General features: G+C 48.9%; 1 protein-coding gene across 1 annotated transcript in view; it reads right to left on the bottom strand.

Annotated features, from left to right (window-relative positions):
* Window positions 1-13,169, bottom strand: part of LOC308457791 (cadherin-related family member 5-like) — a gene marked incomplete at its 5' end in the record, with an annotated part of 89,134 nt that overhangs the window by 35,837 nt on the left and 40,128 nt on the right. The window contains 5 exons of the mRNA XM_080971966.1: window positions 1,772-1,882; window positions 3,632-3,718; window positions 5,380-5,472; window positions 7,476-7,535; window positions 10,541-10,755. Coding sequence (XP_080828092.1) covers window positions 1,772-1,882; window positions 3,632-3,718; window positions 5,380-5,472; window positions 7,476-7,535; window positions 10,541-10,755 — 566 coding nt within the window. The remainder of the gene's footprint in view (window positions 1-1,771; window positions 1,883-3,631; window positions 3,719-5,379; window positions 5,473-7,475; window positions 7,536-10,540; window positions 10,756-13,169) is intronic.

Genomic DNA, 13,169 nt, shown 5'->3' on the forward strand with positions numbered 1-13,169 from the left:
GCCAGAAGCGGCTTAGTCATGCTGGCCACATGACCCGGAAGCTGTACGCTGGCTCCCTCGGCCAATAAAGCGAGATGAGCGCTGCAACCCCAGAGTCGGTCACGACTGGACCTAATGGTCAGAGGTCCCTTTACTTTTACCAGGGTTCCGGATATTGACTACTGTTTCGTAGAATTCTTCGTCAGCGTAGTGGGAGGATATAGAATTGCTTCATAAACCCATCATATTTCGAATGAATGTATGTAAATGAAAATATCAAATGCTGTGGAACAATGCTCATGTAATAATGTAGTCACTGCTGATGAAGAATTCTACGAAACAGTAGTCAATATCCGGAATCACTGTTCAGTGTCGGACATCGTATTTGCTGAATACACAAAGCTTCACAGCTTGTCTTTCATCGTACAAAGTCTGGTACCTCGCTTCATTTGAAGATTTCCAGAGACTTCGAGACTAAAGATTTCATTTTGTACTTGTTATGGTTTGAAGGAATTTTATAAAGATCTATTACATATGTACGTAGCCATCGTGTTGCCTAGACATTGCTGACGTTCTCTTTGCAACACAGGGGTTGGTTTGGTTACAAACAGCTCTTACCGTCAGAAAGTTCTTCCTGATGTTTACCCTGAATTGACTTTTTTGTAACTTGAAGCCATGGGTTCGGGTTCTGCATCCCAGAGCAGGAGCAAAACCGTTCTTACGTTCTCATAAGGTGCTTGTGTGAATGTTTAAAGCCCGAAATGACTCAGGCGCCAGAGAGGAACCTCTTGAGAGTTCCTCCATCCTCAGAGGCTCAGGATGGTAGCCTGGGAGAAAGGGCCTTTTCTGTGGTGGCCCCTAAGCCAAGAGACTCCCTCCCCACAGAGGCACGTCTGGCACCTTCATTGCACAGGTTCTGGAGGATGCTGAAGACACTTGTCCCTGGCCTTTGAACCTTCAGGTACAGTGAACGCTCAAGTTGCAAACATGATCCATGTGGGATGCATGTTCGTAACCCGCAGCGCCACATCTGCGCATGCGCAGGTTGCAATTCAGCACTTCTGCACATGCGCAAAGCGCAATTTAGCACTTCTGTGCATGCGCAACTGCCGAAACCCGGAAGTAACCCATTCCAGTACTTCCGGGTTTTGGCGGTCCGTAACCCAAAAAACCCCAACCTGAAGTGTCTGTAACCCGAGGTATGACTGTACAGTGGTACCTCGGGTTAAGTACTTAATTCATTCAGGAGGTCCGTACTTAACCTGAAACTGTTCTTAACCTGAAGCACCACTTTAGTTAATGGGGCCTCCCACTGCCGCTGTGCCGCCAGAGCCCGATTTCTGTTCTCATCCTGAAGCAAAGTTCTTAACCTGAAACACTATTTCTGGGTTAGCGGAGTCTGTAACCTGAAGCGTCTGTAACCCGAGGTACCACTGTATATGTTTTTAGAACCCATTTTATTTCTGTAACTGCAAGTTATTTTAAACTGGTCTTAACATTTTAACGTTCAAAAACTTGTGAGCCAGCCTGGGGCCTCAGGGTGGGATATTAATAAGAATAAGAATAATGTGTTCGAAGTCTGCTCCCCAAAGGCATCTGGTTAGGCGCTGTGAGAACAGCATGCCATTGGCCTCATCCGGAAGGTTTTTCCTCATGTTCTTACGAGGTGCTGAGAACACAGGCACTGGCTGGCATCCTGGTGTGTGGGAGCAGCGAGGGGCACCAGCGAAGAGAGGATTCGGCCCTTGTGGGTGCCCCCATAGCCCCCCCATGCCCCCGCTCCCCTCCTCACCACAGCATGGATCACAAACTCCAGGTGTCTCTTGGTTTCGAAATCCAGCGCTTTGCCCAGCACGATCCTCCCGCTGTTGGGCAGGTCGATCCGGAAATATTTGGCGTCAGCCTGGAAGTTCAAGCAGGGGTGGTAGCCACACAGCTGGCACGGCAGATGCCCACAGAGGCTGGCAAGCCCGGCATCCCTCCGGGTCCCCTCTCCCAAAGGCGCTTCTCCCGCCCGCTCACCCCTTGCCCCGCAAATCCATTTCCTCCACCCGCAGAGGTATTGGCCGTAATCTACGCCCACGGCCAGGTCTAGGTGTCCTGGTTCCCCCCGGCTAATCCGACGCCCACACCAGCGTTGCCATGGAGCAAAGGGGGTCAGCGAGGGATGGGCAGGTGCACTGCAGCCGCACGGTTCTGGCCGAGCGAGGGCCAGGCAGCGGCCAACCCAGCCAAGGCTCCAGCACAAAATGGTGCCAACGCCTTCGCTTTTCTTTTGCTGCTGGCGACGCATTTGGTGCTGGTAGGACGGAAGGTTGGGAGCTGAACAGCAGGTGGCGCCAGAGCAGACAGAAGGAGACCCAAAACCTTTTCACTGATACGGTTGCGCTCTGCTTGCTTGGTGGGGAAATGAGCGCATAAACAACGGAGCAGGGAGCAGTCAGAAGGGGCCGCCCGACATCTCGCACTGGCCCAGTGAGATCTCATGCAACCTTCCCTGAGAAAGGTGGTAGGGTTTAAAAAGTTCTCTCCATGCCCTGGTTTGCATGACCTGGCCTGGTTGTTGGACTAGATGACCCTCAGGGTCCCTTCCAAGTCTACAGTTCTGTGATTCCCACAGCCCAGTAAGGCAGGGATAGTCACATAGAGGCATTTCCAGGGGTTTGCCCAGAGTGCAATTTTGCCCCCGGAACGTAAACCTGGCACAAGTTGCAGGGTTGCAAAAATTCTAGCTCTGCCTATAATAGTTGTAGTAGTAGTAGTAGTAGTAGTAGTAGTAGTAGTAGTGATTTATTCATATCCTGCCCATCTGTCTGGGTTTCCCCAGCCACTCTGGACGGCTCCCAACTAAATACTAAAAACCTAATAAAGAATCAAACATTAAAAACTTCCCTAAACAGGGCTGCCTTCAGATGTCTTCTAAAAGTCAGATAGTTGTTTATTTCTTTGACATCTAATGGGAGGGCGTTCCACAGGGCGGGTGCCACCACCGAGAAGGCCCTCTGCCTGGTTCCCTGTAACCTCGAAGGGAGGGAACTGCCAGAAGGCCCTCAGAGCTGGACCTCAGTGTCTGGGCTGAACGATGGGGGTGGAGATGCTCCTTCAGGTCTACTGGACCAAGGCTGTTTAGGGCTTTCAAGGTCAGCAGCAACACTTTGAATTGTGCCCAGAAACGTACTGGGAGCCAATGCAGATCTCTCAGGACCGGTGTTATGTGGTCTTGGTGGCCGCTCCCAGTCACCAGTCCAGCTACCGCATTCTGGATTCATTGCAGTTTCCGGGTCACCTTCAAAGGCAGACCCACGTAGAGCGCATTGCAGTAGTCCAAGTAGGAGCTAACCAGAGCATGCACCACTCTGGCGAGACAGTCCGCAAGCAGGGAGGGTCTCATCCTGCGTACCAGATGGAGCTGCTAGACAGCTGCCCTGGACACAGAATTGACCTGCGCCTCCATGGACAGCTGTGAGTCCAAAATGACCCACAGGCTGCACACCTGGTCTTTGGTGCAGCTGGGAGGTCGGTACACCAAAGGGAATCCTGTACTGCCCCTATTGCCCAACATCCAGAACATTTATACTAAAATTAAAGTAATCCCCAGGCCCAACTAAAAGTTTATCTTCCTCCTCCCGGTGGTCTTGGGGAGAGGACTCACCGACGTGCCGTCGATCACGTACATGAGAGTGTCGCCATCGGCGTCCTCCGCCTGGGTGCTGAAGATCACGGAGTGGGGGGCGGCCAGCTGGGGATGAGGGGGGGAGAGCAGGGTTAGGCGGGAAGTCAGGCCTAGTGGGGGGAATCCTCCTTACCGACTCTTTCATCCTTCCTGGGATATGGGGATAAAACATACCGTATTTTTCGCTCCATAAGACGCACCTAGTTTTTAGAGAAGGAAAGGGGGAAAGCCCCATTTTTGTGGGGATCAGCTCACAGTTGTGCAGCTTCTTTAGGAAAGGAAAGGGAGCCGTTTCTACAGTTTCCAGACTGACAATTTAATCAGCCAGCCCCATGTCACTGGGGAAACAAGCAGCCTCCGTCCGCAGAACATTCAACAATGGAGGCCTGGGCAAGGGGCCGGAAAGGGAGCCACACATTTGCCCCATAAGATGCACAGACATTCCCCCTTACTTTTTAGGAGGAAAAAAGTGCGTCTTATGGAACGAAAAATACGGTACCCAGGCTGGCTACCCTCAAATGCAAGGGCACCAGTGACGTCTCATCTGCCCACTGGGAACGGGAAACATCAGGTTTCTCAGGACTAGCCTTTTCCACCGCAGTTTAGCAGTTAAGTTGTGCATTGAGGACCAAGGAGACCCGGGTTCAAATCCTCACGCCGCTATCAAAGATTTACTGGGTGACCTCAGGCCGGCGCACCAAGTTGCACCCAACATGTGGGGGGCAGCGGCTGTTGCACATTGATGATGTCACAAGCACAAAGCTCTGCCGCCACCCCCACCCCCGGTTGGGCCATGCCTGCCAGGATGCTCTGGCAATCACGGCGGGGGCCGCGGAGGGCGAAAATCACCCTCTAAGCCGCTTGCCTTCACCTGGCACACCTGCGCCTGCCCAGGGGTGATGGAGATGATGGCCCCCTCAATATTGGGTGAAGGGTCTCAGCCCCCTGCCTCAAAATATTGAGTGGGGTGAAGCTCTTTCTGCCCTCTATATCCTCAGGCCAGTCACTAATATCGCTCAGTTTAACCTGCCTTGCATGGCTGTTGGGAAGATAAAATGGAATAATAATAATAATAATAATAATAATAATAATAATAATAATAATTTATTTATACCCCAGCCTTCCCGATTCAGAAAACCGGGCTCAGGGCAGCTAACAACAAATTTAAAACACTTAATTGATGCAAGAAAAAGCAGCATAAAATACAATATAAAACGTGAATAACAATAAATTCAGAATTCAAAAATCAGTTTAGGGGGGAAATCCATCCAGTAAACATTAGATGATCACCAGGGCTAGCTGGCTAAGCTAGTCCTACTTGGGCCAGTGAGGAGACCAGGGGAGAATTAGCTGTGGGATCCCAGAGCAAGTAATCTTCATAAGAAGGGGAGGGGGAGGGAAGGAAGGGGAATAAAATATCAGGCTGAATTCAAATTAAAGGCCAGGCGGAATAGCTCTGTCTTACAGGCCCTGCAGAAGGAGGTTAAATCCTGCAGGGCCCTGGTCTCCTGGGACAGAGCATTCCACCAGGTCGGAGCCAACACTGAGAAGGCCCTAGCCCTGGTGGAGGATAGTCTGACTTCCTTAGGGACCTCTAAACTATGGTTATTCATGGACCTTAAGATATTTCCTTAAGCTTGGTATTTCCCCTCTCAGGTCCCCTGTTCTGGAGAAGGGCCCGGGGTCTTCCTGGGCCCTCCAGTCCTGGCCGGGCGCCAGGCGCTCACCTCGCTAATATTCTGCGTCAAAATGGTGTCCTCCTGGAACCGCGGCTTGTTGTCGTTCTCGTTCATCACCTGGACGATGATCCTGTACTCAGCCTGCGTGGGAAGAAGAGAGTGTTGTGAGGGGCTTCCCTTGAGCGCCGCCTGCCCCGGAAAACTATAGCTCCCTTTGCTGGGAGGAATAGTGTAGTGATCAGGTGGGATTGCTATGAGGAATTATAACAAATATAGAGTAAGCCATCTGTGTCAGCAATGAAAGCATCGCGTTGACTGGGTTTAAACTACTGTATTTTGATATGATTCTTGATCAATCCACACCTCTGCATCCCTGTTCCATTTCTCTTTCTTCACAAGTCATGTACACACTTAGACAGGCAGGCTCCTGGGCCATAAAGACAGTGGGCAGCTTCTTTGAAGTAGCTTTCTGATATGTTAATCTTAGGATGTTAATCTTAGGGCCAGGAAACAGATCTCACATGAAGGTGATAGTGATCGCTGTCCTCCTGGCCATCCTTTTTATCATGTATATTGCTTGTTTATCACCTCCTGCATTGCCAAATGCTCTGCTTTGTAGTTCTGTTCTTTGTTTACCCCGTACCTAATTAGTTTTGGTAGTTTAACTTTGTCCCCATGTGGGGTTTGTGGAAATGCTCAGAAGAAATCTGATTGGTTCTTACAAACACTCTGTAAAAAGTTCTTTTGTGAATAAAACGACCTGGGCCGAGGGGTAGAGAGACACAGACAGAGCGAGATTATCATACGCACGCTTCCCAGAGTCTTGCTGGTTCAAGCCTCTGTGTGTATTCTTATTAATTAGAGTTCAATCCTTCCTTTACTTTGAGAAAGCCTCAGAATGGGGGTGGGGAGAGGACTGTGCCTTGGAGTTCGGAGACGGGGATCACTGAGAGCAACGCAATAGCGGGTCCCCCGATGATCCTGGACCTCAATTTACGATTTTGTGCTACATTTTCCATGGGAGAAGTGTCACAGGGCGCCAGAGCTACAGGAGACGACTGTCTGGATCCGCACCATGCATTTAAAGCTCTACAACACTACTTTGGGCAGTCACGGCTCCCCCCAAAAGAATTTCGGGAACTGTAGTTTGCTGAGGATACAGAGGGTTAGGGCAACCCTCCCAGAGCGACAGCCCCAGAGGCAGCCTTCTTCCCAGGGCATGCTGGGAACTGTAGTTCTGTGAGTGGAACAGGGGTCTCCTAACAGCTCTCAGCATCCTTAACAAACTACAGTTCCCAAGATTCTCGGCCATTTCAAGGGGTGTGTTCCTGCTTTAAAAGAATCTCCATCACCCTCAGATTTTAATCGCATTGTTTTCCGGACCCCTAGACTCTCACAGCACGAGATATTAATAATAATAATTTACAAAGGAGAGTGAGCCATGTATAGTCTTAGATTAATTTTGAAGGATTGTGAGAAGTTCATCATTTTTTAAAAAAAAATTATTATGAAACCATTCTGTGGACACCTCATGAATATACATTGTAATTTTTTTAAAAAAAAAACAACAACTGATTTTGAAGATTGAATTTTACACATTGTTATGATGGAATGTGTTTGATTAGCTGTCAGTGTGAGAGATAAATAAAGTACAGAGTTTTAGGGAAAATGATGATGATGATGATGATGATGACAGCAGTACTTTGAGAGGGAGGTTTGTTTCGGGGACAGGACTCAGCCTTCACCCGGGTGCGAGTGCGAGTTTGTGTAGAAGCCCTATAAAGGTAAAATTTGCATTTGTGGCCCCACCCCTTTTGCCTTTTGCCCCGCCCACGGCAGCCCGCGGCCCTCAGGAGGTGGCCTGGAAAGGAAAGTGGCCCTCCAGGATTGCAAAGGGCTCTCCTTGCTCGAATTCCCCTTGGAAACATTTGTGGCCTGCCTTGCAGGGCTGGTGTGCACGAGATCAGCAAAACCAGGGCCGTAAAGCACTTTGTAAGCAGCAGCCAGAGCCATGCTAAGCAGGAGACTGGGCGGGAGATGCCAAAGGAACTTGAGCTTGAAAAAGGGAGTTTTAACATCCTGCCCAGGACGTAGGAATGCCTAATTAATAAAATAATAAAATAATAAAATGCAATGTTTTGTACCGGCGAGAAGCCGTCTTCCGTGCATGTGAAGGAGACCATCAGAACAGGAGTTTCCAACGCCTGGAAGAGAGAGAGAAAAAGGGAGAGCGTCACCCTCACATCATTCATGCATCTCTTTCCTCAACTTTGCAAATGCAGAATTGCTGTTTTTTTAATCATTATTATTAGTGGCGCCTGCCCTGTGGAACGCCCTCCCAGCAGATGTCAAGGCAATAAACAACTATTTTACTTTTAAAAGACGCCCTGTGTAGGGAAGTTTTTAATGTCTGATGCTGTATTGCTTTTAATATTCGGTTGGAAGCCGCCCAGAGTGGCTGGGGAAACCTAGCCAGATGGGCGGGATATAAATAATAAATTTTTTTATTATTATTATTATTATTATTATTATTATTATTATTATCCTCACGGATGGTTCCTCATCATTCTGGGGGGGGGGGAGAGGAGAAGAGGGGCACTGCAGGGCTCTCTCCTGGACCCAGTGTAGTACGACAATTTTATAAACGGCTTGGATAAAAGGAATTGAGAAGATGCTCATCACATTTGCAGGTGGTATCAAACTGGGAGGGGAAGCTAAGGCCGCAGAAGACAGAATCGGGATTTAGGATGGCCTTAAAGATTGGAGAAGATGGCCAGAAGGAACTAAATGGATCTCAGTAGGGACGCAGGTGGCACTGTGCTCTAAACCACTGAACCTAGGGCTTGCCCATCAGAAGGTCGGCGGTTCAAATCCCAGCGACAGGGTGAGCTCCTGTTGCTCCGTCCCTGCTCCTGCCAGCCTAGCAGTTCAAAAGCACATCAAAGTGCAAGTAGATGAATAGGTACCGCTCCGGCGGGAAGGTAAACAGCATTTCTGTGCGCTGCTCTGGTTGGCCAGAAGCGGCTTAGTCATGCTGGCCACATGACCTGGAAGCTGTACGCCGGCTCCCTCGGCCAATAAAGCGAGATGAGCACCGCAACCCCAGAGTTGGCCACGACTGGACCTAATGGTCAGGGGTCCCTTTACCTTTATCTTTATGGACAAATAGATGGCACTTAGGCAGGGAAAAAATCCGAGGCACAAATATAGGATGAATCATAGAACTGTTGGGAATGCACCCTGAGGGTCATCTAGACCAACCCCCCAAAACCCTTGGGGTCATTTCCAACTCTATGATTCTATGATTTATAAGAACTTGATCGTTTAGTGTGGCAGCAGCTACCCTTGGGAACTCCCTGCCTATTGATATCAGGCAGGATGCCTTCGCTGTATCCTTTCGGCGCCTGCTAGAAACATGGGAGGGTGGACGGTGGCTAACAGATTGAGGTTGAATCCTGACAAGACAGAAGTACTGTTTTGGGGGGGCAGGGGTGGAGGATTCCCTGGTCATGAATGGGGTAACTATGTCCCTGAAGGACCAGGTGCACCGCCTGGGCGTCATTTTGGACTCACAGCTGTCCATGGAGATGTTAGAATTCCTGCTCCGTGATTGCAGTCATGGGATTGTTGTCTTTCACATGACAGTGTATGTTTTCATTCCACAGAGTGGGAAGTGACGGAGACAGGATGTTTGTGTTACTGTGTTCTGTGAAGTGGGACTGTTGTCCTTTTTCTCTTTGCTGTCTGATGCTAGAAAGAGAGGGAGCCATGTTGCAGTGCTCTGAATGTGTTTATATGTAAATAAAGTAGATTAGCCAAAATGCTGAGTTGCTGAGGTCTGTTATGCATGATGCGCAAACTCTGCAGATCCCTAAGTGTGCCGATGTCTGTTGGCATCGGTCGCTGTGGTGTTCTAAGTCTCTCTAGCATCATACGAGCAAAAACAGGGGTCACCGAAAGAAGTCTTGTCCTTGCAGGTAGCAAGACTGGAGCAGCACCGGATTTCGGTTTGATGAGGCCCTAAGCTCCTGAAGGTAATGGGGCCCTTTCTATGTCCAGCTGTCCTTTGCCAACAACAAACGGTTGCTGTTTTTTGTGTTGAATATATGCTATATGGTAATTGATGGACCCAATAGGTATCTCAAGCCATTTGCACATGTGGCCATGCAACCAGTCGATACAGAATGCAGGCACCCTATATGTAGAAAGGAGCAAACCAGTGATATTTGAGGGAGCAGGCGGGCCCATGACTTACATCAGGCAGAGGCAACCTTCGGCCCTTCAGATGTTTTGGGACTACAATTCCCATCATCCCTGACCACTGGTCCTGTTAGCTAGGGATCATGGGAGTTGTAGGCCAAAACATCTGGAGGGCTGAAGGTTGCCTATGCCTAACTTACATCATAGGAGCCTACACAACACAAAACACGGTTGCTGTGTGTAAGTTTTATTTTATTTGCTTTTTATCTTATATTTTGGAAATGTACATCCAGGTGTTTCTTCCATTAAATTTTTTTTGGGGCCCCCCAAAATAGTGGGGTCCTAAGCTATAGCTTGCTTAAAGGTAAAGGGACCCCTGACCATTAGGCCCAGTCGTGGCCAACTCTGGGGTTGCAGCGCTCATCTCGCTCTATTGGCCGAGGGAGCCAGTGTACAGCTTCCGGGTCATGTGGCCAGCATGACTAAGCCGCTTCTGGCGAACCAGAGCAGCGCACAGAAACACCGTTTACCTTCCCGCTGGAGCAGTACCTATTTATTTACTTCACTTTGACGTGCTTTCAAACTGCTAGGTGGGCAGGAGCAGGGACCGAGCAACGGGAGCTCACCCCATTGCGGAGATTCTTTTATTTTTTAATCATTTTTATTGATTTTCCAATAAAAAACATCCAATTAATATATCCAATCATAATACTCCAATTAAAATGAAAAACTATAACAAAAAAAGACCAAATTAGAATCCAAATTACAATTATTAATTTTTCGGGGCTCCCCACCGTCTGGATATCTGAAGCATATCTCCACATCTCAATCCTGCCTCTCCATGTTGTTTCCATATTTTCCACATCTCGGTTTTGACGCTCACCCCATCGCGGGGATTCGAACCGCCGACCTTCCGATCGGCAAGCCCTAGGCTCTGTGGTTTAACACTCAGCGCCACCTGTGTCTTAGCTTATACGTAAATCCGGCACTGGACGGGAGCAACACTCACCTCTCGGTCCAACACCTTTTCCTCAGAGACATTCAGCCGTACAGCCTTTCCGTCCAAGTAGAACCAATCGGCATCGATCCCGCCCAAGGTCAGCTGGACGGCGTCGCCCTCGGGATCACCGGACACCATTAACCGGCAGACCAAGGTGCCATAGGGGCTGTTCTCCGGGATCTCAGTAAAGATGTTGCTTCCACCGCTGCACTGGTCAGCAACCGCTGGCAATCCCAGAGGGGAAAAGGGACAGGTCAGACACCGCTGAGAATTTCACAGGAACGAAAATGAAACACCACCCACGATAAATGAATGGCAGACCTTTACGACTGAATACCTCGAACTGGCAAAGCTGACGGGGAAAGTGAGAGGGCTCCCGAAACAGAAAGTAATACAAAGAATGGAAAATATTCAAGGGTGTTAACAGAGAAATCTGAGGGGGCCCCTCAACAAAAAACAAGGACACCAGCCAGGAATACCAGAGCAAAACAGCAGCCAGGAGGCTTGGTCTTTATTGAAGACTGTCGCGACAGGACTCCCACCTTCCTCAAGGTGGAACAAGATGGAAGCCCCAAACAATAGAGAACCCAAACTTTTATTAGCTGCTAATCCCCATGTTACAGCCCCCAAAACACATCACTCATACATCATGTTTACATCATGAAAGGGGAGGTCTGGTGGCAGGAATCTGAGCATCCTGGACCCTGCCCCATGGTTCCCCTTGCCCTCCACCAAACACCCATTAAGTGTAACAAAAAAGATATTTACATTTCCCTGTTTCCCAGCCAGGTTAATCACACCCTTTTGTCTTCATCTGGGTTTGTTATTTCTGGAATGGCTACCTGTCTGGCACTCAGGTATCAGGATGCCAGGGATTATCCCTCAGGCAGAGGGGCTGCTGAGTAGCTGAGCTCACATGGCTATATGAATTTCTGAAGTTTCCCCAGTGAGTCAGTAAATAGACACATTTATCAGTGAATTCTTACATTTGGTATTGTGCAGCAAAGGCCCTTTGAATAGATAGGAAGAAACTGAGATGAAGTGTTTTGTGGGGACAAATCACAAAAGTCACAAAAGTGATGGTGCTGATTTTGGTAGTGGGCTGCAGGGGCAACCCCCCCCCCCAACCTATACATAAATTCCTGCAACAAATATTACCTAAAAACATATCGTCCACATAGCAATCTCCTTGCGGAATTAAACAGACCCTAGTAAAATACAATGTGCAAATCTTAATTTCTTAGAGTACACGGAAACAAATTAGGGTAATAGAAGGCTGTGCGTTAAACGTAAATAACAATACAACTATGTAGCAGGAACCCCCCACCCCAATCATTCTGTTTGCACAAACTTCACACACACTCACACTCACACACTACATACGCCACATTTCTGTTATAAATTCATAAAAAATCAACCATACATCGGATTTGCACTGTTCCATTTTATTTTACTCCATGTGACAAGGACTATCAAAGGGGGGTGGCTTGGTTCTGGTCAGCCATAATCCCTTCAGCATACCAGCACATCCACAGGAGCCCTGCCCAGTTGCTATGTCAGCCCTGATAATCCCAGACAGAAGACAATCAAAATAACAAAGAACTTGCATATGTTAGTGGATTCAGCATGGACTGAATCAAAGGACAATGATCAGATCTTCCCTCTGGGGGCAGGAAACTGCAAACTCCCCTTTGTCTCCTGGAAGTGACTCATGGGCAGGGGGAAAGCCAGGTGACAGGACACTCAGGTTACCACCACAAGTCCTCCCTCAACCCCTCCTTTCTGTAATGTATGCATGATGTCAACCCCTTCTGTAATGTATGCATGATGTCAACCCCTCCTTTCTGTAATGTATGTATGATGTTTCTGGGGGTGGGCTTGAACTGGAGGAGGGGAATTTCAAAAGTTTTTATAAGGTCTTGCAGACCATCTTTCTGGGTCTTTTCCTCTCTCCTGCAAGGGAGGGGAACACCCTGTTGCAACAGTTCAATAAAGGCCAAGCCTACAGGCTGCTGTTTTGCTTCCAATTGCTCTGGTTGGTGTCTTTACTTTTTGTCCAAGGGAGCCCTCAGATTTTTCCGTTAACAGTTGGCACCCCAGATGGGACTCTTGGTTCTCCTGCAGAGGTGAGGAGGGAGATAGAGGGGATCAGGCGCCACTGGGCAACCTTAGCCCAGAGATCCTTCTTCCTCTCCCTGCCTCCTCTTTGCGGGCGGTAATCAATCGTCACCAAAAGCCCAACCAGGGGAAGCAAAGGCGAGGTCAAGCCGGCTAAGGGGAAAGGATCCTGAGATCCGCAGGGGACATCTTCGAACGTGAGTATGGTTTGAAGTAAATACATTGGGAGGGGGGTGGAAAAGGAACATCTCCACGACAGCCAGACTTTCCTTCTTTCATTTCCGACGTTCCCTCTCGGGGTCGGCCAGGAACGTTTTAGCTCTATCCTTTTCTCCCCCGATTCTCCCCTTTCGGAAAGTGGCCAGGGAGGTTGCGGAACCTTACTGTCTGACGTTCCCCCTCGGGGTCGTCCAGGAACGTCAAATCCTTTCCCTTTCCCTTCCCCCAATTCCTTACGCGGAAGGTGACCGTGAAAATTGGGGTACTATTGCTGTTTTCCGACGTTCCCTCTCGGGGTCGT

The sequence above is a fragment of the Podarcis pityusensis genome, assembly GCF_964106645.2.
Source record: "Podarcis pityusensis genome assembly, chromosome: 10".
NCBI classification, from domain to species: Eukaryota; Metazoa; Chordata; class Lepidosauria; order Squamata; family Lacertidae; genus Podarcis; species Podarcis pityusensis.